The following is a 19048-nucleotide window of genomic DNA, read 5'->3' on the forward strand; positions in this document are numbered from 1 at the left end:
AAAAAAAAAAAAAATAAAAAAAATAATAGAAAGAAAGAAAGAAAGAAAAAACGCACAAATGGTTAAATGATTAATGACTGTGTTCATTGTGCGACGTGGGTTCGCGAGTATATATGGTTGAATGAGAAAATGCATATTATCACCAGCTCTGGCTAAAACGACCAATTGAATCGTAAAAAACCCTTGAATCGGTGCTTGGGTCAAAGGAATTCCACTGTTAAACACACATCCGAAACATTAATGACGCCTCTCTGGGTCCATTGAACGCCAACTGGACTCGCCTGTCATTAAAGGGGTTCATTGTATACAGAGTATGAATAAGTCATCGGTGGCCAATTTAAGGAAAAATATAAACGCAGAAGGTTTTATTGGAAATTCAACAAAGCTCTCCTTGGGAATAAATAGAGCTGGGGATGGATTAGCCAACATTTCGCCGCTACGCGAAGCTACATTTATTGAATGGGCTGGAAGCTGCTAGCTAACATGCCAGCTCCCTGTGAGACTGCTGGGATTATACAATAATATTGACTATCGCTCTTTCTCGCACTGAAGAGACCTCGTCCTGAAACGCACCCCTGTAATAAATGTCCCAGGTTTTATTGTTTTGCGATATTAACCTTTTAACGGGAGCGCGCAGCAACTTGGATAAAAGTGACAGCGCTAAGCTAGGTAGCGCGCTAGCTAACGTCAGCTGGCTGTAATATCTGCTGGCCTGTGAATGAGCGTCTTTCTTACCGTCATAAACTGCTCCAGGGGTGTCCAGTTTTTAAAGGAATATATTTTTTGCTGTATAAGAAAATGGTTTGCGTGGGGGCGGCAGAGCCCGAACATCCAAGATCAGTTCACCCACTGCCAGTAAAACCGAAGCATCATCTTTATCACCGTCTTCATCAGTACTCAGAGTCCAGCGCTGCTTCAGACACATCCATCCAGCAGAGTGGGGCCTCCTCCGGGCTTGACCATGCAACTCGCTCGGCGACGACGGATAATCCACAAGACGGGAGCCCCCGCAGTAACCATTGGCTAGACACCGCGACGAGCGATCATTTCGGGTCGGCAGAAGGAAAAAATAGATCCACACGCCGGCGTACAATAAAGACGGTGAACGGCAAAGCAGAGAAAGAGCTGGATACCAAAAGAAAAATCACATAAACGGCAAAAGCTTCGGTTGTGGCTGCACCAACGTGTGTGTGCCCGTTGTAGTCAGCGTCCCCGGGTCTCTGCAGCTGCTCTGCCTGTGCAGCACAGCAGCGATTAGCATGGCTACGTAATGGCGCAAACGGAGCGCACAGGGGCGGGTGCGCGGAGTGGGAGGCGCGCACATCTCCTCACGGGCTTATCTTGCGTTCATCAAAAAAAAAAAAAAAAAATATTCCCACACTTGTGTCAATCAAGTGCTTTTGTCACTCGATTTTCACAATGTGCTCACCGTGTGTCCCCCGCCTCATTTATGTGGCCCCTAAGCCGACATAAATGAGACCGCGGGACCTCTCGGGCGAGTCCCAACTGGTGACAAGGACGGTCTTCATTGAATTAGAATGGAAAGTGCATTAAAACGCAGCACGTATAATCGAGCATTTAGTGGACGTTGATGCCGATGGATTCATCACGAAAACAGATCAACTCTTTAACAGTGATCACCACTAAACCCAGTAATACAAGTGAGCATGTAATGCTAAGTGTTTTTACAGTCCGATGAGTAACGAAGCAGCATATGTGGAAAATGTAGACCTATAGTTATGATGTAATGTTATATGGTATGTTTGCATTATGCAATGTGTTTAAAATAGGCCCCGCCCCTTGCAGGACAATGGGTTTGAGAATGAATCGCAATATGGGTTTTTAAAAAAAAGTGAATGGTGATCATGAAAATGACCATTCAGACCTCATGGGCTGTAAGCTGGGTCATTCACAGACGCCGCAGAAGCAAAGCGTCGATAAAGAACAATGAGAACTGTAATGTAGGCTGTACTGACCTCAAGTGGCTCAAAGAGAAACAGCTGACATGACAACAACAATGGGCCATTGTGCCAGAGCCGTGTACGGCACACAATGAACTAAGCAGATGAAGCAGGAGACAATAAACTCCGTGTGGATGTTCTCCAAAGCCACTGGCTAGTGTCGAGAATAATAGAGTGGACCTCGGAACTTCGGTTTCTGCATCTGCGGATTCTGCAGCAGCTTTTATTTGTGTGATTTGGTTGAACAAAAAGAAAAATGTCAGCAGCCACCTGGCTGCAAAACTATTAATTAGAAGCCTCAATATTTAACCAAGCCCACAGGGTGTGAGATCAGAAATGTAATTAAAGCAGAATGTGTGCATCTTGTTAGTATGCAGATAGGTAAATGGAGGGAACCTGGAGGATATAAAGAGTTCTGACTCAGAATAAGCTGCATATTAAAATTAACACTTAAGAAATTAGTTCAGGTCACGCAAATGGTGTGTGTGCGCAGCGTTGTTCTGCTGGTTTACTCCATTTACCTGTCTGCATATTATTGTTTTAAGCACAGTGGAGACAAGGAGCGAGACAGGAAATGGAAATTACCTGAATATTTTAATGTAAGCACAAAGAGGACAAAGGTGCCCTTAGTTTGTTTCCTTTTCACACAGATCATGCCAAACAATCCAAAATTGGCTGGCGCTGAAACAGCCGGATGAGGTTTGGAATAAATTGAAATCTTCGAGGCCATCTTGACCTCTTGTGGAACATTGACGTAATTCCGAAAAAAGCATCCATTTTGGGAGAGATTTAAACTAAGTTGTTTTCCTTAATTATCAGTTTACATCACATTCTAGCTAATTTTTGTTTTTTTAATTGATAGTAAGGAGAGAGGATATACTTAATGGCGCTTTTCGCTTCTTTTAAAAATGACGATTATAACCACAAGAGGGCAGCATTTATTTTAGGCACACGTTTTAATTTTTACGCTCTTTCATGTACCCAATTCATTCTCGCATTATAAAAAGGATAATTTATTATTTGGATAGTTTTGACATGTATATCTCAACATTTTGTTTTAAGCATTTTCCTTTGTCAGCAGCTTAACAATTCCTTCCTTCCTCAGTGTGTAAGGCGTCTGTTTGAGCTTAAGGATGTGAGCGGGAAACAAGTTTCCACTGGGTGCGTACATGTCCTGTCCCTTCTGCCCCATCAGCGAGCGCAGTGTTCTGTTTCTGGACAGAATTTTATCATAGAACTCCACCCCCCCTTTGGCGTATTCGGGGGACAGCTTGGCCACGCGTCGGTCTGAGCTCAAGTCGTTCCACTGATTGACAGCATCTGAGGTGAGGAAGTAGGAGATGGCGCCAAGCCCCAGCGCCACCGCGTTAGAGACACCGCGAAACAACGCGGGCCCACCGTGGAGCCCAAACACCTGCTTCAGGACCACACTGTACACCCAAGCTCCACCCAGGCACAATGGGGCAACAGCAGCACTCAAAACAGGTCCTGCAGACTGCAAGTGGGCCACTTCACGAGCGATAGCAAACTTCTGCGCGTCAGAGGAAAACACCAGCGACTCTTTCAGAGCAGAGCCGGAGTCACTGCTCCAGTCCACCACTTTGCCATTGATTAAGATACCGCGGTTGGTGATTCCGCTGTGGTCGTCTGCTGTGCTGTTGAAGTTGGCCGGAATGCCGATTTGGACTCCCGCAGGGAGCCAAGGAACCCCAGCACCAACAGGATGGAAGCCAAAAGAGGCAAAAGCAATAAAATTGTTGGATGACGCGATTCTGCAATCCTTCAACACCTAAAAATGAAGAGTGGAGTAGTTTTAACAACACCCCACCTGACAAAGAAGTTACGTGTGTGAAATACGTGAAAACACTTGATACCTCCTGGAAAACTTCACGAAGCTTCTCCGACAGCGTGACCGGTTCACTTTTGTACCAGGCCTGATACAAGGGACGGAACAGAGAATTAGGGAAAACGTGGTTGAACAAGTTGGCAGCAAAGACGCCACTACAGCTGACAACAAACAGAGGGGTCCGGTACTTCTGCAGAAGCACCGAGTATCTGAGGAAACGTGACGCCATGTCGGGTCTTCGACAGATTACGAGTCACTTCAGCGATGAAGACTGTTCAGTTGTATCTGTGGATGAGGAAGACAACACACTTAAAGGTTGAATTTACAAAGGTTAGATACCATGTCAGCTATAGGTGGTACCAGGTTTTCAGCATGTTACAATTTCAAGAATTATGTTATTGAATACTTGATTACTGCAATTATTATACAATTAAATGCTTCATACATATTGTGCATGTTTAGAAAATACTCCTGCAGGTCCAGGACCTTCACCTCAAAAGCCTTTTTCTAAAAACCTGACATAACAAATTAAATAAACACTCCTTAATTTGGACAAGACAAATTGACACAACGTTGTATTATCCTTTTGCACACTATCGCAGGCACTTTAAGTCACCTAATTTCTAATAACGACAGCAAACTTCCTTGAAATAAGCTATTGTGTTGTAACTTTCAAACATCCCCATTGAGGTCGCAACATTAGACTTATTGTCCCATTTTATTTCCAATGACCTCTGTCGGATTACCGAATCTCTAAATGCTAGTTAGCATCCTTGCACTAACTTGAAAACGTAATCTAACAAAAACATTCAAATTTACTATCATCAAAGGTAGGAAAAGACTTCGTTAACTCACATATTTTTCATATTATGACACGCATTGCAACATGATGTGTTTTACACAACCGTCCGACAGCGCACGCCATCGTCCACAGAAGCCTCGTCCGTAAAGTAGTTTACTGTTTTACGACGATTCTTCTCAGCATACGGCAGCAAACGCCGAACTAATCCATAAAATTAATAAGATTAAGATGTACTTTATTCATCCCCGTGGGGAAATTGAATGTTAAATATATGTTAAAATATGTTAAATAAATCTTTATTTCTTTAGAAAGACAACTGAAATTGATAGCTAAATTTACGATTGAAACTTTATTAAATACAGTCTTTTAGGATCCGTGCGAATATTTCATTTTTCAAAATTGGATCTTTTCTTAAAACATATTGAATAAACTATATAATTTAATAACCTATATAAAATGATAAATTCTCGATGCAGTTTGTCTGAAATAGAATCTTGACTGCAGTTGACATATATTGCTATGCACAACCAGTGCAGTTTTACTGTACATGTATTTCACGTTATTTTGCCCAGGTAAAGCGCTATAATGTGAGGGTATATAGGATGACACATGTTTTGGTGACCTGTCTCTCCTGAAAACACTAATTTACCCGATAGGAGGCGCCAGACAACATGCGATTTCACGTCGACTTTTCATACCAACTCGCATCCTGGCGCTTTTGTCCCTATTTTATGGAGAATATCAAGGTCGTTTTGGATCATTGTTGCTGTCAACCTCTCGTTGATTTTGCACTTTTTGTAGAACACTACCTTCTTCATTGCTGCTCTTCACTTTTCTTTACGTACATTTACATTTTTACAGCCTTGGATACAAGCATGCATCATTGCTGTAGTGCTAGACCCATATTTGCTTATTGTTGCCATCTTATTCTGCAGCGCTTCTGGAAATAAATAATTTGTGCAGCCCACAAATTGTTTTGTTTTGGGTTTTTTTGCTGTTTTGACCTGCAGCTGTCGTATATAGAAATCGATCATTATGGTTGTTTAAAGTCCTTTATTCAGGTGTATGTATATTCAGGTGTAAAACTTGCACACCAAAGAATGAACATCTGCGGTTACTGTTGTTGTTGACCTAATAAAACATGTGCTTGTTTTCTGAATAGTGAAGAATGGCCAATTGCCTATGAGCTGTTGTTAAACTTAAATACTCTTAAACTTAATGCACAAAATACTAATGTACCCAGGAGCCACCCCAACAGAAAACAGCTTTTCATTAATAAGTTCACATGCTAGCATTGTGATGGAAGGATTCTCTGTTTTGTGTAGGATTTCTAAAGTCTTTCATAATCTTGTGATACTAGAACAGAAAAAAATCTGTGGTTCCATGATGGCTTAACTGAGCTCTGAGGGGAAAGCCTTCTAGGTAAACATGAAAACGCCATATAGTTGCGATCAAACCCCAGTATGTTCTGATAAATATTGGAGGTAACGCAGTCCAAATTGAGCCATGCAGTTCAGTAGGCCAGTATCCCACAGTCTTGTTAGACTAGTTAACAGACAAAACTGTTGAGGCTGAAAATGTCATCACTTTGTTTTGTGTGTGTTCCTGAGTGTGTGCGCACACACGCATATGTGCTGTAATCAAGACAGATGCTCTGATCGGAATCGCAAGAAACAGCTCACCACTGTCTCCATGGAAACAAGTGAGAGGAGATGAAAGTGTGTGTCACTCAGTATGTGTGTCATATGTTCCAGGCTGAAAGAGGAGGAAAACACAATCCTTATTTTAACATTTGATTTTCTAAGCTCCAAACCTATTAAATAAAGCATATCCACATACTGTTATTGCTTTTACTACATGAATTTGCGCGTCAACATTTCTCGCACACGTCCTTTACAACAAATGAACTCGTTCCTGTACGCCTGCGCACATATGCTTCCCATCTGTCCGTTCATCCATGCTGCCTGATACAAACACGACCTATGACCCTGAATACAACATAAGCTCATGGACAACATGAGCAGCACATTTTTAAAGATACCTTTTGGTTAAGTGTAAGAGTCTTTGTACACACCGATTCTCTGCCACGTGAATGGAACTGAAGCAGAGCGATCAATTTTCAAATTAAGATCCCATCCACTTGATATTCAAATTGATGGATTGACATCTCAATGAATAAATAAGTCAGTAACCCAGTCAATCGATTCACCACCCCTTGATTGCTTCCCATAAGTGGTACAAAGCCAAAATCAATTTTTCTGACGTCAAACACAGTCAAGCATTTGAGTCTGCATATGTTTAAACGTACGGTAGTGTAAAAAAACAACAACCCAGAGATAAATGCTTTAGCCTTTACTGGAATACAGAAAATCTAAGTGCTCCTGCACAACTCTTCCAAATCTGATTTGGTTTAATTTCTCTGCATGGTCATACAACTCTTTCACCATATCGTCTTTATTTAGACTCTAGCCAGCCATAGCCAGTCAGTTTAGCTGCTCTTTCCCCACTGTAATCAGTGAGTTTAGACTGGCTGTCCCATTGTAACCAGTCCACGTATCTTTCAATTCCACTACAAAGACAACTTTGCCTCTGTATATTGTTGGAAACATTAATGTTGCATTATGTGTATATGTCTTGTCTCTTCACACTGGCATGCTTAGAGAGACACATTTTGTCATAGCTATCAGAGAAGCAGTTGACACATTTATTTTATTTTTTGCAGTTAGAGCACAATCGTTTCACAAATGTTTTTATTACTTTTTTTAAAAAAGACCCCTCTTCCTCAAGTTTTTCTCTCTGTGTGTATGAATCTCTTGATTGATCAGATGCACATCTGTGTCTTTCACCTCTATCTGAAGTAAACCATTAACAGAATAACAGTAGCACAGAATGTCTGGAAGTGGTGAGAAAAACATGTGCATATGTGTGTGTTTCTTATCTCGTTAAATGCAGAAAACCTATTGTTAAATCACAAATTATACGTATTTAGTAACGACTTTCTATTTAACTCAACCCAATCTGCATATAACCCTTTTAAACAAGTTGATATTGCAAAACAGTCACCAATAAAATCGAAATCAGATACATTGGGACTGCATCGCTGCAGCCCAGCACACATTTAGAAGTATCCACTTGATTTCGCGTTCATTAGGTTGCTAATTTAGCTGAACTATTCCTTTAAAGAAGTCTGCCAGCGCACAAGGCCAGTCCATTCGACTAAAAAGGGGGAACTCTATTACTGCTTCGTAAGATGGTTAAGACACATCTTCGAATCAAAGACTTCCCACGACAAACGAAACAAATTGATCCCGTATTCTTTTACGGGAAGCTATCGCAAACGCCAAAAAATACGGCTTTTGATGACCGAACGTCGTCCCTAAACGCAACGTGCACCCCTTTGGGGCGTTTCTATTTATAGCATCAGCTGTTGCAATACAAAGATTAGCTCCGCGTATTGTTTGGCAGATGTGCGGCGCGCACTCCCGTTCCCGTCTGTAGCGAAAGGGCGGTGGTGGTTGGAAGCCGAGGCAGCGGCAGAAGAGGAGGAATGTGTCGGCGTGAGGACGCTCCTTCGTGTCCACGACGGTGAAGCTCGTCACGGTAACGGGGGCTTCCACGCTGAAGGCGGGTAGGTGGCGAAACGGCGCCTTGAGTATCCGCACCGTTACCAGGTTACCGTAGCCCGAGGTTTGGCCGACAAAAATTGTTTCGTCAGAAGTGGAAGGAAGGAAAGTTGCTTTGGTTTAATGGGGATACCGGTGGCGGGATGCTGCTTTCTTTTCCCAAGATCGGATTATGCGCAGCGGAGGGTGAGGAGAACCGGATCTGTTCAGGGATGATGGCAGCTGGTTGGGTCTACCCACAGAGAGACGCACGGATGCGTGCACGGGCCTTCCTTGTCGCCGTGCTTATTGTCGTTAGGTTGTCGCTGTTTGCTGTGCAGCCGGCGGTGCGGAGGACGGGAGACAGCGGGGCTGGGATGTCATGTTGTGCGGACCAGCCCGGCAGGCTCAGAGAACAGAGGGATTCTTCATGGATCAAATCATTGGATGAGATCATTCAGAAGCCCCAGTCCGTCTGCACACCCGCACGCACGCACGCAGACACGCACCACAGAGGGCATGCAAATCACTATTAATAGCGATGTGAAATCACCCAAAAGGAAAAATCCCCATCCTGTGTTCGATCATTCCTGCACATCTCTATGGAAATGTACGTGAGAGTGTGAGTAATCTATTACTAATTCCCTGGATTATGATGGTTAGTTGGGGGGTTTCCTGACAACTTTGTGGTCTGCTACATGCACACTGTTGTGAGTGTTTTATTTTTCTAAAGTTACATCTTCTGTGATGTAAATATCAATATAATATTTACCATCTGGAGGAGACTGCTGTCTCATTGGTTCACATGCATGAAACATGTTATAACAACATTATAAACCACAAAGCGCCATGTGTGCTTTAAAAAACCAAATGCCTTTATGCACATGTGAGCCCTAAAGTTTATACAATGTTTTATTAGGCATTTATCAAAAGTTGCAAAAGATGAGGCGGTCCCTGGATCTGTTGTAATCCTATTTTCCCTGTTTACACGTCGCCATGGTTTCTATAAATGTTGGCGAATAAACAGTCCTTATATTGAACCCGTATGTTCAATGGTTGAACCCGTATGTTCATGGCAGTTAGGTTCTCCTACTTCAGTCATCCCACCCTCCGCAGGACTTCTAGTAAGTTCGATCAGTTCCTGATTTATTACTAATCACGGCTCTCTTTTGAAAAGCACGTCAGGTTCAGCAGCATCGCTTCTAGTAAAGGTGAACACTGTCGTGTGTTCTGTCTGTTCACCAACATCCTCATCGCTCATGTTTATCAGTACTATGATTGAGATGATGAGATGCTGAGACAGATTGAGGTAGAAATCCCAAAAGTGACCGATGAATAAAGAATCCTACACGTGATGCTAACACACCAGCTACACTTGATTTATTTAATGCTAAACGGGGATCTGTCATTGGAATGAAATATTGAACCCTTCTTATTTTAGTGGATGGGAGACATTCCTAACACAGGAAAAAGCTTCATTACTGTATGATTCTGTCAGGAGTATTTTTATTTTCTTGGCGCTGACCGCCGTTTGTGGTTGTGGTCCAGCCGGGGCAACGTGTGCTTATGGTTGAGCTGCGTGCAGAGTTTCGCCCAACTGGTCATTTCGACCATCCAAAGTGCTTCGGTAGGTTTAGGCCAGATAACGACCTGTTTATGTTTACACAACAGTGTAAACTAGAACCCGGGTGGGTGACGTTGTTCACGTGAGGGTGCAGGTGTCGCTTCTTCCAAGATTGTCCTTAGGAGGTCGTTAGATTTTAAAGGCAACGATAAAGATGATCAACTCTGCTCGTCATCCAGGAAAAACGGGCTGAAAGTGGAATTTTATGCCGTTGTGATAGACGAGGGGAGTTTGAGCGCTTTAAGAGACGGCGAACTCGGTGAACTCGGCAGGAGACGTGCTCTGAATGATCCCCGGCTGGTAATATCAGGGGTGCAGCGCAGGCCTGGCCGTGCACCGCCGTGCTCTTCCTTGTTCCGCTTCCCCGAGATACGTTGCCGCTTTGTTCCCGCCTAAAGAGGGAAGTTCACCGAAGCAGCGGCCAGCCGCTCCACGGGCGGCCGAAGAGATTTAAGTTCCCAACACACGCGAAACGTGAGTCTCACCAGTCCATCCTGCTGAAACCACCAGACAGGTGTTTTTCCAGTGCTTCCCAGCTCGCTGTGCTTCACAGGAATCAGCCTTCCCTCTGCTAAGGAATGTGGCTTTCATCTGGATTAATGTAGCTGCTGACGCCTCTTGCAGGGCTTTAACCTCATTATTTTTGTAAGTGGTGGTGAGGGAAAGTTCTGCCTAGGTTTGCTGCCGGTGACCTCCTAGCATACTCTATTGACCTTTCATATCTTGACCAAAAGGAGGAACCGGAATGGCGCAACGCACTCAAGTAGTTTGAAGGCGTGACCTTTACTCCCTCAGCACTGAAAGCTCGTGCTGTTTTCTGAAACTGCGTCGCAGCCGTCCAACTGAAAGTGTTTGCCCAACATGGCAGGCTGATTGGCTGCGTGGTCTTTGAAAAGGAAGGAAACATCTTCCTTCCCTGCATTGTGCTAAGCAGGAAAGGATGGCCTGAAGCCAGCTAACAGCTGTTTCCTGGTGGATGAGGGAGGAATGGCTGTCAGTGTGTGGGCGTGTGGTGAGGATAGTGTGCTGCTAGTGTCTGAGCATGTGCACAGTTTGAGTTTTGCAGCTTTTATTTTGTTGGTTTTGGTGTTTCGAAAAAGGGGAACTGCTAAATTAAGCATAGGTTAGCGTCACGTGATTTGACAGTCACACCACATTTAGGCCGGGTTTAACCATAGAGCAGAACATGCACACGTTAGATCAGGTAGTGCTGGGCCGACGCATGCACGGCACTGGGTAAAACAGAGTTGTGTCACCAGCGTGTTGTGTCCTCACGCGCCCTTGTTGTTTTTTCTCCCTCGGACTTCTGTTTCTCATTTCTTTCTTGCCCACTCATTCTTTCTGTCCCTCTTCCTCTGTCTCTGCAGCTAGACTTGGGGGGGGAGGGGGTTTGCCATAAAGAAATAATGTGACACATTAATTCTCACGCTCTACGTCACTGTCAAAGGTGATTTTAACCAGCGCGGTACAACTATAAACCTAGAGTCACATGAAGGTCTGCTCAGACATTTAGCAAACAGCTAAATTCAGTTTTATATTAATCTACTTGTTCTTTCGCTCGTATGGAAACAAACAAGCCATTGTCCAACGTCTCAGATTCTTCTATTTATGTTTATTTTTATTTTCAAAACCCCATAATTGCACACTACAGTTTTCCATCTGTCTTGAACCCATATTTTCTGCTGGCCCTGTGGTTCTAGTGAGTTGCTGAGCACAGATGTCATAACCCAACGTCTGACAAGCCTTCCTTTAACTGCTTAATGCAATAAAAGTGTCCCTGAGACACTCACACGAGAGACACAACATCAGTAATTTAGCGTTAGCAACGGCGGCTAAAAGGAAGATTTAAAAAAAATGGGGAAATCTTGAAAGCACTGAGTGGAACTGCTAAGAAAAGGACTTTATTATTTAAATATTTGAAATCATTAGATGCATTATTGATCCCAAATGAAGATTTGACTCTTCTTTTCAGTTCTTTCCTTTATACTCCGGTTGGAAGCTGACTCGGACGTCTTTCTGTGATTTGCATTTTGCTCCTAACTATAAATTACTGTTAACCAGCTGCGAGTGTTTGTTTGAATGCTGATCTGAAAGGGCACTGAACTCTCTTTGGCTTCTCTCTTTTTTTTCATGCTTGTGGCCCGCGGTCTCCATGGTGATGAAAAAGCCCGTGTTCATCTGTGTCTCCTCCCCTCTCTATTGTCGATCCATTTTCATTCCTCTCTGCATCCCTCTCCTTCCTCCATCTCAGCCAGGTGTGTCTCACCAGCCCCCCTCTGGCCGACTTCCCACCTTTAGGACCGCTGAAGGAGCAGCCATGGCGACCAGCGCCGTCCCCAGTGATAACCTGCCAACGTACAAGCTGGTGGTGGTGGGGGATGGTGGCGTCGGGAAGAGCGCCCTGACCATCCAGTTTTTCCAGAAGATCTTTGTGCCAGACTACGACCCCACGATCGAGGACTCGTACCTCAAACACACAGAGATCGACGGCCAGTGGGCCATTCTGGATGGTGAGTGGAAATGCAAATGCCTTTTTGAGATTTAAGCTCCTTTTTCTGTGCAAAGACATGTCCCCCTGCGTCCACAGTGCTGGACACAGCCGGCCAGGAGGAGTTCAGCGCAATGAGGGAGCAGTATATGAGGACAGGGGACGGCTTCCTCATCGTCTTCTCTGTGACCGACAAAGCCAGCTTCGAACACGTCGACCGCTTTCATCAACTCATACTACGAGTCAAAGACAGGTAGGACAGACGGAATCCAGCATTTCATTCACGCTACAACCTTAAGGAAGAAGGACTCGATCGGTAATACTGGACGAAGGGCGGCGCGTATCCACCCTGTGGTTCATGGTAGCAGCTCCAGAACCATGGTTCCGTGGTCAAGTGCACGCAGACACTTCATGGTTTCATGTATTTTACGTGTTCTCCTTAAAGAGTAAAAAAGAAAAAGATCCCAAACTGGTGAGAACCGGTGAAACTGCAGCCTCAGTGCCTTCCAGTCATCCAAAACAAGATTGTGGTTCTGCTGGAGAAATCTGAGCTGCTTTGTAATTACCTGAGATTGCATTTGTTGTCTGCCAGTTGGACCGCGTTTTGAGGTAGAACAAAAATAGAAATGTTTCCATGCAAGATGCTGCGTGTCCATATTTAGCACTGCTCCACTTCAGCACTTTTTCTGCAGCGAAATGCATCCTTCAGAAACTTTTAACCCCCTGGATGGGAATTGAAAATGTGTTGTTCAGGTTTTTGTCTCTGACTTCCTCTCAGGGAGGCCTTCCCGATGGTGTTGGTGGCCAATAAAGTGGATTTGGTCCATCTGAGAAAAGTCAACTCCGAACAGGGCCAAGAAATGGCTGCGAAGCATAATGTAAGTCTGGGATTTCCTTTGGTCCTGTAGCTGCAGGTATTCAGTCTGAAATCAGAATGCTTCCACTCGTGTGTGCAGCTAAGCAGTAGATGGTTGGTAATGTAGATGATGGTGCATCAGGACGACACATTTTCACTGAACCTGAGGAAAATGTGAACCACGAACACGTTTTTTGCACCTCACACTGACAGGCTTGCATGAGGAATCGGGATAATGGGTTTGTTAAATGGGCCCAGGAAGCTGCGATCATATCCAGAGAGGAAAACCGGCATTAATACAATACAAACATTAATAACCTCAGATTTCTGTATTGGAATCCTTGTTTTATTCAGTATGACGGTATAATTGTCTGTTTCTGTTTTGCTTTTCAGATAACGTATATTGAGACTAGTGCCAAGGATCCTCCCATGAATGTGGACAAAGCCTTTCACGAGCTTGTCCGTGTTATAAGGTAACTGACTGTAGCTGAGTTGACTGGATTTTCATGCCATTTCAATGTCACCTCGTGACTACGAGATCATCTAATTCTTCTACTTAGGGCATCTGTATGTTTCTTTGGTCATTGAAGGCACTTAGCATTTTTTTTTTGCTGGCATCTGAGAGCAGTTAAAGTGCATTAGCAACAGTCAAAAGCCAAAGAAAAAAAAGTGAGTTATTTCCTGCTGTAAAACACATGCAACCTGAGAAGGATTCGGGTAAGTGTGGTCATATCCTGTTTGGAGACTTTCTCCTCACGGACAGACCAGAAAGCAAATGAAGCCATTTCGGTGTCTCCCAGTACCCAAATGCACGAGCTGTTATCTGTAAATAACACACGAGAGGTTTGTGTTTCTTATCACTATTGGCCTATCGACTCATGGTGATGTTGCTTTATAAGTGAACAAACACTTCCCCCTTGTGGTTAAACTATGGAACATCACCCATTGACGCACATTTTATTGTGTGTCAGGGGTGACGTCACTGTTGTAGGACGCACTGTTGGATGTGCAGGCACAGTAATTTACAGTAGAACCCTTTATCATCAATGAAAACTTTGTAACTACATATGTTTTAACCCTTCTCTGTGTATTTGTTTACACAGACAACAGGTGCCAGAGCGAAACCAGAAGAAGAAAAAGAAGATGAAGTGGAGAGCAGAACGTTCGGCGAGCTCCCACAGGTTCCACTGTGCCATATTGTGACCCCTCTCGTCCTGTCTCTTCTTCAGACTTAAACACACCCACGTAAATTTGAATTCCCTCGAAGGAGCCCGCTGTCGCGGTTTATCCCCGGAGCACAAAAATGATGGACGGAGAGAGAAGCGAATGGGAACAGTCGGCCCCTCACGATGCCTTTGAATGATGCCATCTCCAGTCCATTATTTATGTTGCCTTTCAAGGACGTTTAATCAATTCCTTCAGAACCAACACTGAAAATGTTCTCGATCGTTGCCATTTCTGACTTTCATATCAAATGCAGCACAAGATGGCCGACGGCAGGACAAGGCAGAGAGATCAACATCGCCCTGATTATTGGAGCTTTTATATTTATTAGGAAAAGGAAGGAAAAATGACTGGCATTCCACCACTACTCACATTTCTACACCCACACAGGTGCTACGTGGGACTCACCTGTACGTCGCCTTGCCGTCGTTTGGGAATCGAGGATGAATTTGAACGTGAAGGCGGCGAAAGAAGAAGTGATGCGGTGCAGTCGAGCGACACGCAGCTCCTCAGAGCGCCGCGCTCTGGGACTTTAAGTGTCATGTTTTTGTGCGAAGAACGTGCTGTAGAATGTGAAAGAAAGGTGACGTCACGTCGGCTGTCGGGTGAACATTGTGGTCTTATAGGTGTCTAGATATTGTAATCGTGATTAAAATTAAGGTCGGTCAGTACATTTACACTTTAATGTAAACGTAACAGGGATTGTACCAACGTGGATCAACATTTCTTCTTTCCAGAGCAGTTTACACCAACTCTTCAGAGATCTAACCACGACCCCTTGAGGTCGCCTCATCAGTACTGTATGAAAAACAGCCCTGATCTTTTTGTCCTTGTAGTATTAACAGATACTTTAATATATTTAAATTTGTATATGCATACAATATATGAAATTAGAATTATATTTGTGATATGAAAAGTGGGAATTGTCCGTGGGAAATTCAGCGCTGTTCTACAAAAGGCCTGTTTAAGAACCGGGGCGGGCGGCGTCGGTGTTTCAGGTGTGACAGGAGCGGAATTGCACTGGCCACTAACCAAAATAATGTGATGTCACTTTAATTTAACCTCGGGGCTCTCTCTCCACCCTGCGTCATTCCCGTCAGGATTTGCACTCTGGTGCCGTAGCCCTGGGACCCGCCGGGGCCCGAAGCCATGTCATTCTCGACGTTGTTCAGCTTAGGAAATAGCACACGTGGAGGAGCAGAAGTTCGGGTGTGTGGGAATGTATAATTTAGTAACCTATGAGATGGCTCGTACTGTTAACGCACTAAAGTTCTTTTAACGTCTGGATGAAGGAATACGCGTTTGCACTTTTTCATACGTCAGACTTTCTTGTTGGCATGTGTTCAGATCTGGACGGCATGGTCAAAACTGCTTGAATGTTAAAAACAAACAAACAATGAAACTCGTAAAAAGGCGACCGGCATTGTAGCCCCATGTGCCTGTGTTCGCCTCTTGCATCAGAATTCAAGTGACGGGAAAAGAAGGCGCATGGAAATCTGTTTGGTGTGGTTCTGGAGCAGTTAGGGGAACTAATCTGGGCCATCTGCTAAAGGGAGATGGACACACTCCTTGATCTCAGCAGGGCTCTGGGAGGAGAAAAGTAAAAAAAAAAAAAAAAAGAATATGTTTGATGATGTATCACGTATGTTTGATACCATTTTGTATTATTGATATGGATCTTGCAGTGTTTTTTTTTAAACAGCTGAATAATTTATTACCGTGTGCTAACTCAGCTCGTCCCAGATGTGGACAAAACGCATCATCACACCTTGTTTTTTCTCTTTTCTTGGAGCCCAGGAGGCTCGTAATTTGTGGCGGACCAGCCCTGCTTTGATGGAGCTCATGTGGTTGAAGCGGGGAATTTCATTTACATGGAAATCATTTGTTGGAGGAGGCAGGTCTGAGGAGAACATGGATTCATCCTGAAGCAGGTCCACACAGGCAGCCCTCACCAGCTGTGCTGCAGCTTTCTCCCTGGAAGGAGGCGAGTGAATCCGGCGTTTCCCCACCTCTAGGAACACGGAGGACTTTTTTTTTTACATATACTTTTGGATATTTCCACAGCTGTTGCACAATTCCTGTTGCAGACCGAACTTGTTAACAGGGCGTTTTATTTGTTTGTTTTTTTTGCCTTCTTTTTCTTGGTTTGAGGTCCAAATTCTTTCTATTTCTTTTCTTGAATCATTCTTTACAACTGGTACCAACAACTGTACCATATCTCATTCTGGTGTTTGACCCTGACCAATATATGAGATGAAATGAGCACATTAGTTCATAAATTGTGGAAAAAAAGCCTTTTTTTAATTAATATTGTTTATGTGGTTTGAGTTGTCTTGAGACTTTGTCAACGACTAAAGGGCCTTGAAAATCAAGATTTATGCCACAGCTACAGAGCTTGTCACCAGTTGTACATTATTTTTTGTTTTCTTTTTGACAAATATGCTGTGTTCAAACTGCTTACGTGAGACTGAGGAGAAGGACACAGCGTCCCGTCTGTCTCTCCTCAGGGATTAGTTACATTTCATTAAAGAAACTCAGAAGAAACATTGTGACTTTGTGTTGAGGCCTTTAATCGTATTCACAGTCCGTGCTGCACCGTGTGAGCGGAGGACGCAGTGATCTGTGGAGCCACTGCTGCTAACATGATGCTTATTTAGCAGAAACGCACCTCATTAGTCTGCAGAGCTGCCAAGGCTCGTTGGGTCCAACCCAGAGTGCCGAATCTGTTCTGAGAGGAAATCTTGAATGTAGAGCTGGTACTCTACAGCACTATTGATTAGGCTTCTCACCGTGAAATGGGAAATCAGACGCCCTTAGAACGAGATTGGACAGCAGAAAAATGGCACTCGGGGAGGTTGGAAGATGGGCTGAGGTGTCCTCAACACAGGTCTTATTTCAGTGCTTCGTTTAAGCTTCCCTTAAATGGAAACTTGTTTTCACTTTGGCTAAACTGTGGAGAGAAAATAGGTTTATAAATTTTTTGAATCAAAGGATGCGACAATTTTATTTGTAGATTGCAGGTGACTGCAGCTCGTTATCACCACTAGGGGTCAGCACAAACCCGAATATTCCGTTATAAGAGCATAAAAAGTTTGGGCTCGTCAGTTTCAGACCCTGAAATTTGTTTTAGGCAAATAGTAAATCAGCAGAACAATGACGCATGCTAAGCTAATTAAAATTTCGAAACTGTTCAGTCGTGCGATTTTAATTTTTGGGAACCACTGCCAAGAGCAGAACTTTTAGTGTAACTTTCATTACCGAAGCACTGCCAAGAGCAGAACTTTTGTCATTAAGTGTAACTTTCATTACCGCGGCCAGTTACTCAGAAGGATTTCAGTGCAGCTGTTTCAGTTTGTTGGAGTTTAAGGGTGGTGTGAAACGAGCTGGAGGGGGGAGAAGGAGGATGACTCGAAAGGGAAAATTGCTGTCAGGATTCACAGGCGGCTTAGATGCATAAAAAGTGCAAAACTCACACTTTACTTAACGTAAATGTGACTGCAGGGCAAAAGACACGCTGAGGTCAGACAAATAATGACCATAAAAATAGAGCCGTTGCAACATGAAGCAGGGAAGCGCTGAGGTGCAAGTACACCGAGAAATGATACAAAGATGTTTTCGCTTTTCCTCGTGTCAACACGGCTGCATTCATTTGAATATTGAACAGTTGGATATTGATGAACAGAGAATGATCTTCCCTGGTTGTCGCTTCCTGGGAAAAGATTTCAGAAATGCTTAACCTTTTGGATTCACACAGCTATTTACTGAAATCAGCCATGAAAAGCTGACATTTCCTTTGGGTGCAGAGAATATCACATGGCTGCATGAAGGACAGGCAGCGTTGTCCTGGACCTCTGCTGCCTGCTCTTTAATGCAAATTGGAGCGGATGTGCCGGAATGACCGGAATACCTAAGACAGTTCTTCCCATTATTCAAGGTTATTATTTTAGCAAGGCTGCCATCTTGTGCACCAGTGGGGGGCAGAGGTAGAACTAAACTCCAGCACAGTAAACGATGTGCTGTGCACCCAGATGATAAATGGATGAAAAACAAAACAGGTGTCAATTGACCCCCACAAGCTCTTCGTATTCATGTGATCGATGCCTCTGCCACGTAGCAATTCTGTTGTTCTTAACTATTGATCAGTTTAATTAGAGTGTGAAGGGAGGCGCTGGGTGCAGCAGAAGCAGTGATGTGGTGTCTCAGGAGGTCTGCGGTTGGATGCAAATGAGATGTCCACACGGTGCAGGGAAAGCTGTGGGCAAAGTGTCCTGGAAAGGCCACGATAGCGAGAAGGAGTGTGCGGCGGAGTGAACTCCCCGCATCCAAACTAAATCCTGATCCACCTTCCAACAAGATCAGGTTTATTTGCATCCTGCCAGTCAGATCAAAGGCCTGGACTCTGATTGGGTTTCCCTGGTGCCATAAACAGGTTAATTGCTATCACACTGTGCCTCGTGTCATCACCCTGCTCCCGATATCAAAGTGCTGCTGTTTTACGGAGGAGGAAATTAGACAGGCGGTTAAATCTGCCGGGGTGTCGATGCTGCTGTAAACACGCTTAGGCCTCAAGCGTTACCAGGGTAACACAGCTGATGAAAGGCGGATATTATGGAACACTTTATTATTTGCATGCAGGAAAAAACAC

At 44.0% G+C, this 19048-nt stretch overlaps 3 protein-coding genes across 5 annotated transcripts in view; 1 reads left to right on the plus strand and 2 right to left on the minus strand.

The window, feature by feature from the left end:
* Nucleotides 1-1235, minus strand: part of ptpn4a (protein tyrosine phosphatase non-receptor type 4a) — a 38685-nt gene extending 37450 nt beyond the window's left edge. Inside the window, exon 1 of the mRNA XM_011618708.2 lies at nt 736-1235. The gene's annotated coding sequence lies outside the window, so the exon portion shown is untranslated. The remainder of the gene's footprint in view (nt 1-735) is intronic.
* A 1301-nt stretch (nt 1236-2536) lies between these two features.
* Nucleotides 2537-4796, minus strand: tmem177 (transmembrane protein 177). Its single transcript, XM_003977525.3, has 3 exons — nt 4663-4796; nt 3836-4092; nt 2537-3750 (listed from the first exon to the last, which is right to left on the minus strand). The coding sequence occupies exons 2-3, from the start codon at nt 4034-4036 to the stop codon at nt 3019-3021; spliced, it is 933 nt and encodes a 310-aa protein (XP_003977574.1). The 5' UTR covers nt 4037-4092; nt 4663-4796; the 3' UTR covers nt 2537-3018.
* Nucleotides 4797-7928: 3132 nt separating this feature from the next.
* Nucleotides 7929-16947, plus strand: mrasa (muscle RAS oncogene homolog a). 3 transcript variants are annotated; one of them, XM_029835332.1, is made up of 6 exons: nt 7929-8237; nt 12134-12345; nt 12423-12576; nt 13102-13201; nt 13573-13652; nt 14283-16947. In XM_029835332.1, the coding sequence occupies exons 2-6, from the start codon at nt 12153-12155 to the stop codon at nt 14380-14382; spliced, it is 627 nt and encodes a 208-aa protein (XP_029691192.1). In that variant the 5' UTR covers nt 7929-8237; nt 12134-12152; the 3' UTR covers nt 14383-16947. The 3 variants fall into 3 exon arrangements, with proteins under 3 accessions (XP_029691192.1, XP_003977569.1, XP_029691182.1); XM_003977520.3 differs by having other exon boundaries at nt 7942-8237; nt 12087-12345; XM_029835322.1 differs by lacking the exon at nt 7929-8237 and adding an exon at nt 8244-10309 and having other exon boundaries at nt 12087-12345.
* Nucleotides 16948-19048: the final 2101 nt, after the last annotated feature.

The sequence above is a fragment of the Takifugu rubripes genome, chromosome 1 (genome assembly GCF_901000725.2).
Source record: "Takifugu rubripes chromosome 1, fTakRub1.2, whole genome shotgun sequence".
Taxonomy (NCBI): Eukaryota; Metazoa; Chordata; class Actinopteri; order Tetraodontiformes; family Tetraodontidae; genus Takifugu; species Takifugu rubripes.

What these genes read in the sequence shown, in the direction of transcription:
- tmem177 (XM_003977525.3), bottom strand. Translation starts at nt 4,036, where the DNA reads ATGGCGTCACGTTTCCTCAGATACTCGGTGCTTCTGCAGAAGTACCGG. An exon ending in TTCGTGAAGTTTTCCAGGAG is followed by an intron (nt 3,751 to 3,835) that starts GTATCAAGTGTT and finishes CTTCATTTTTAG; the next exon opens with GTGTTGAAGGATTGCAGAAT.
- mrasa (XM_029835332.1), top strand. Translation starts at nt 12,153, where the DNA reads ATGGCGACCAGCGCCGTCCCCAGTGATAACCTGCCAACGTACAAGCTG. An exon ending in CCAGTGGGCCATTCTGGATG is followed by an intron (nt 12,346 to 12,422) that starts GTGAGTGGAAAT and finishes CTGCGTCCACAG; the next exon opens with TGCTGGACACAGCCGGCCAG. An exon ending in ATACTACGAGTCAAAGACAG is followed by an intron (nt 12,577 to 13,101) that starts GTAGGACAGACG and finishes ACTTCCTCTCAG; the next exon opens with GGAGGCCTTCCCGATGGTGT.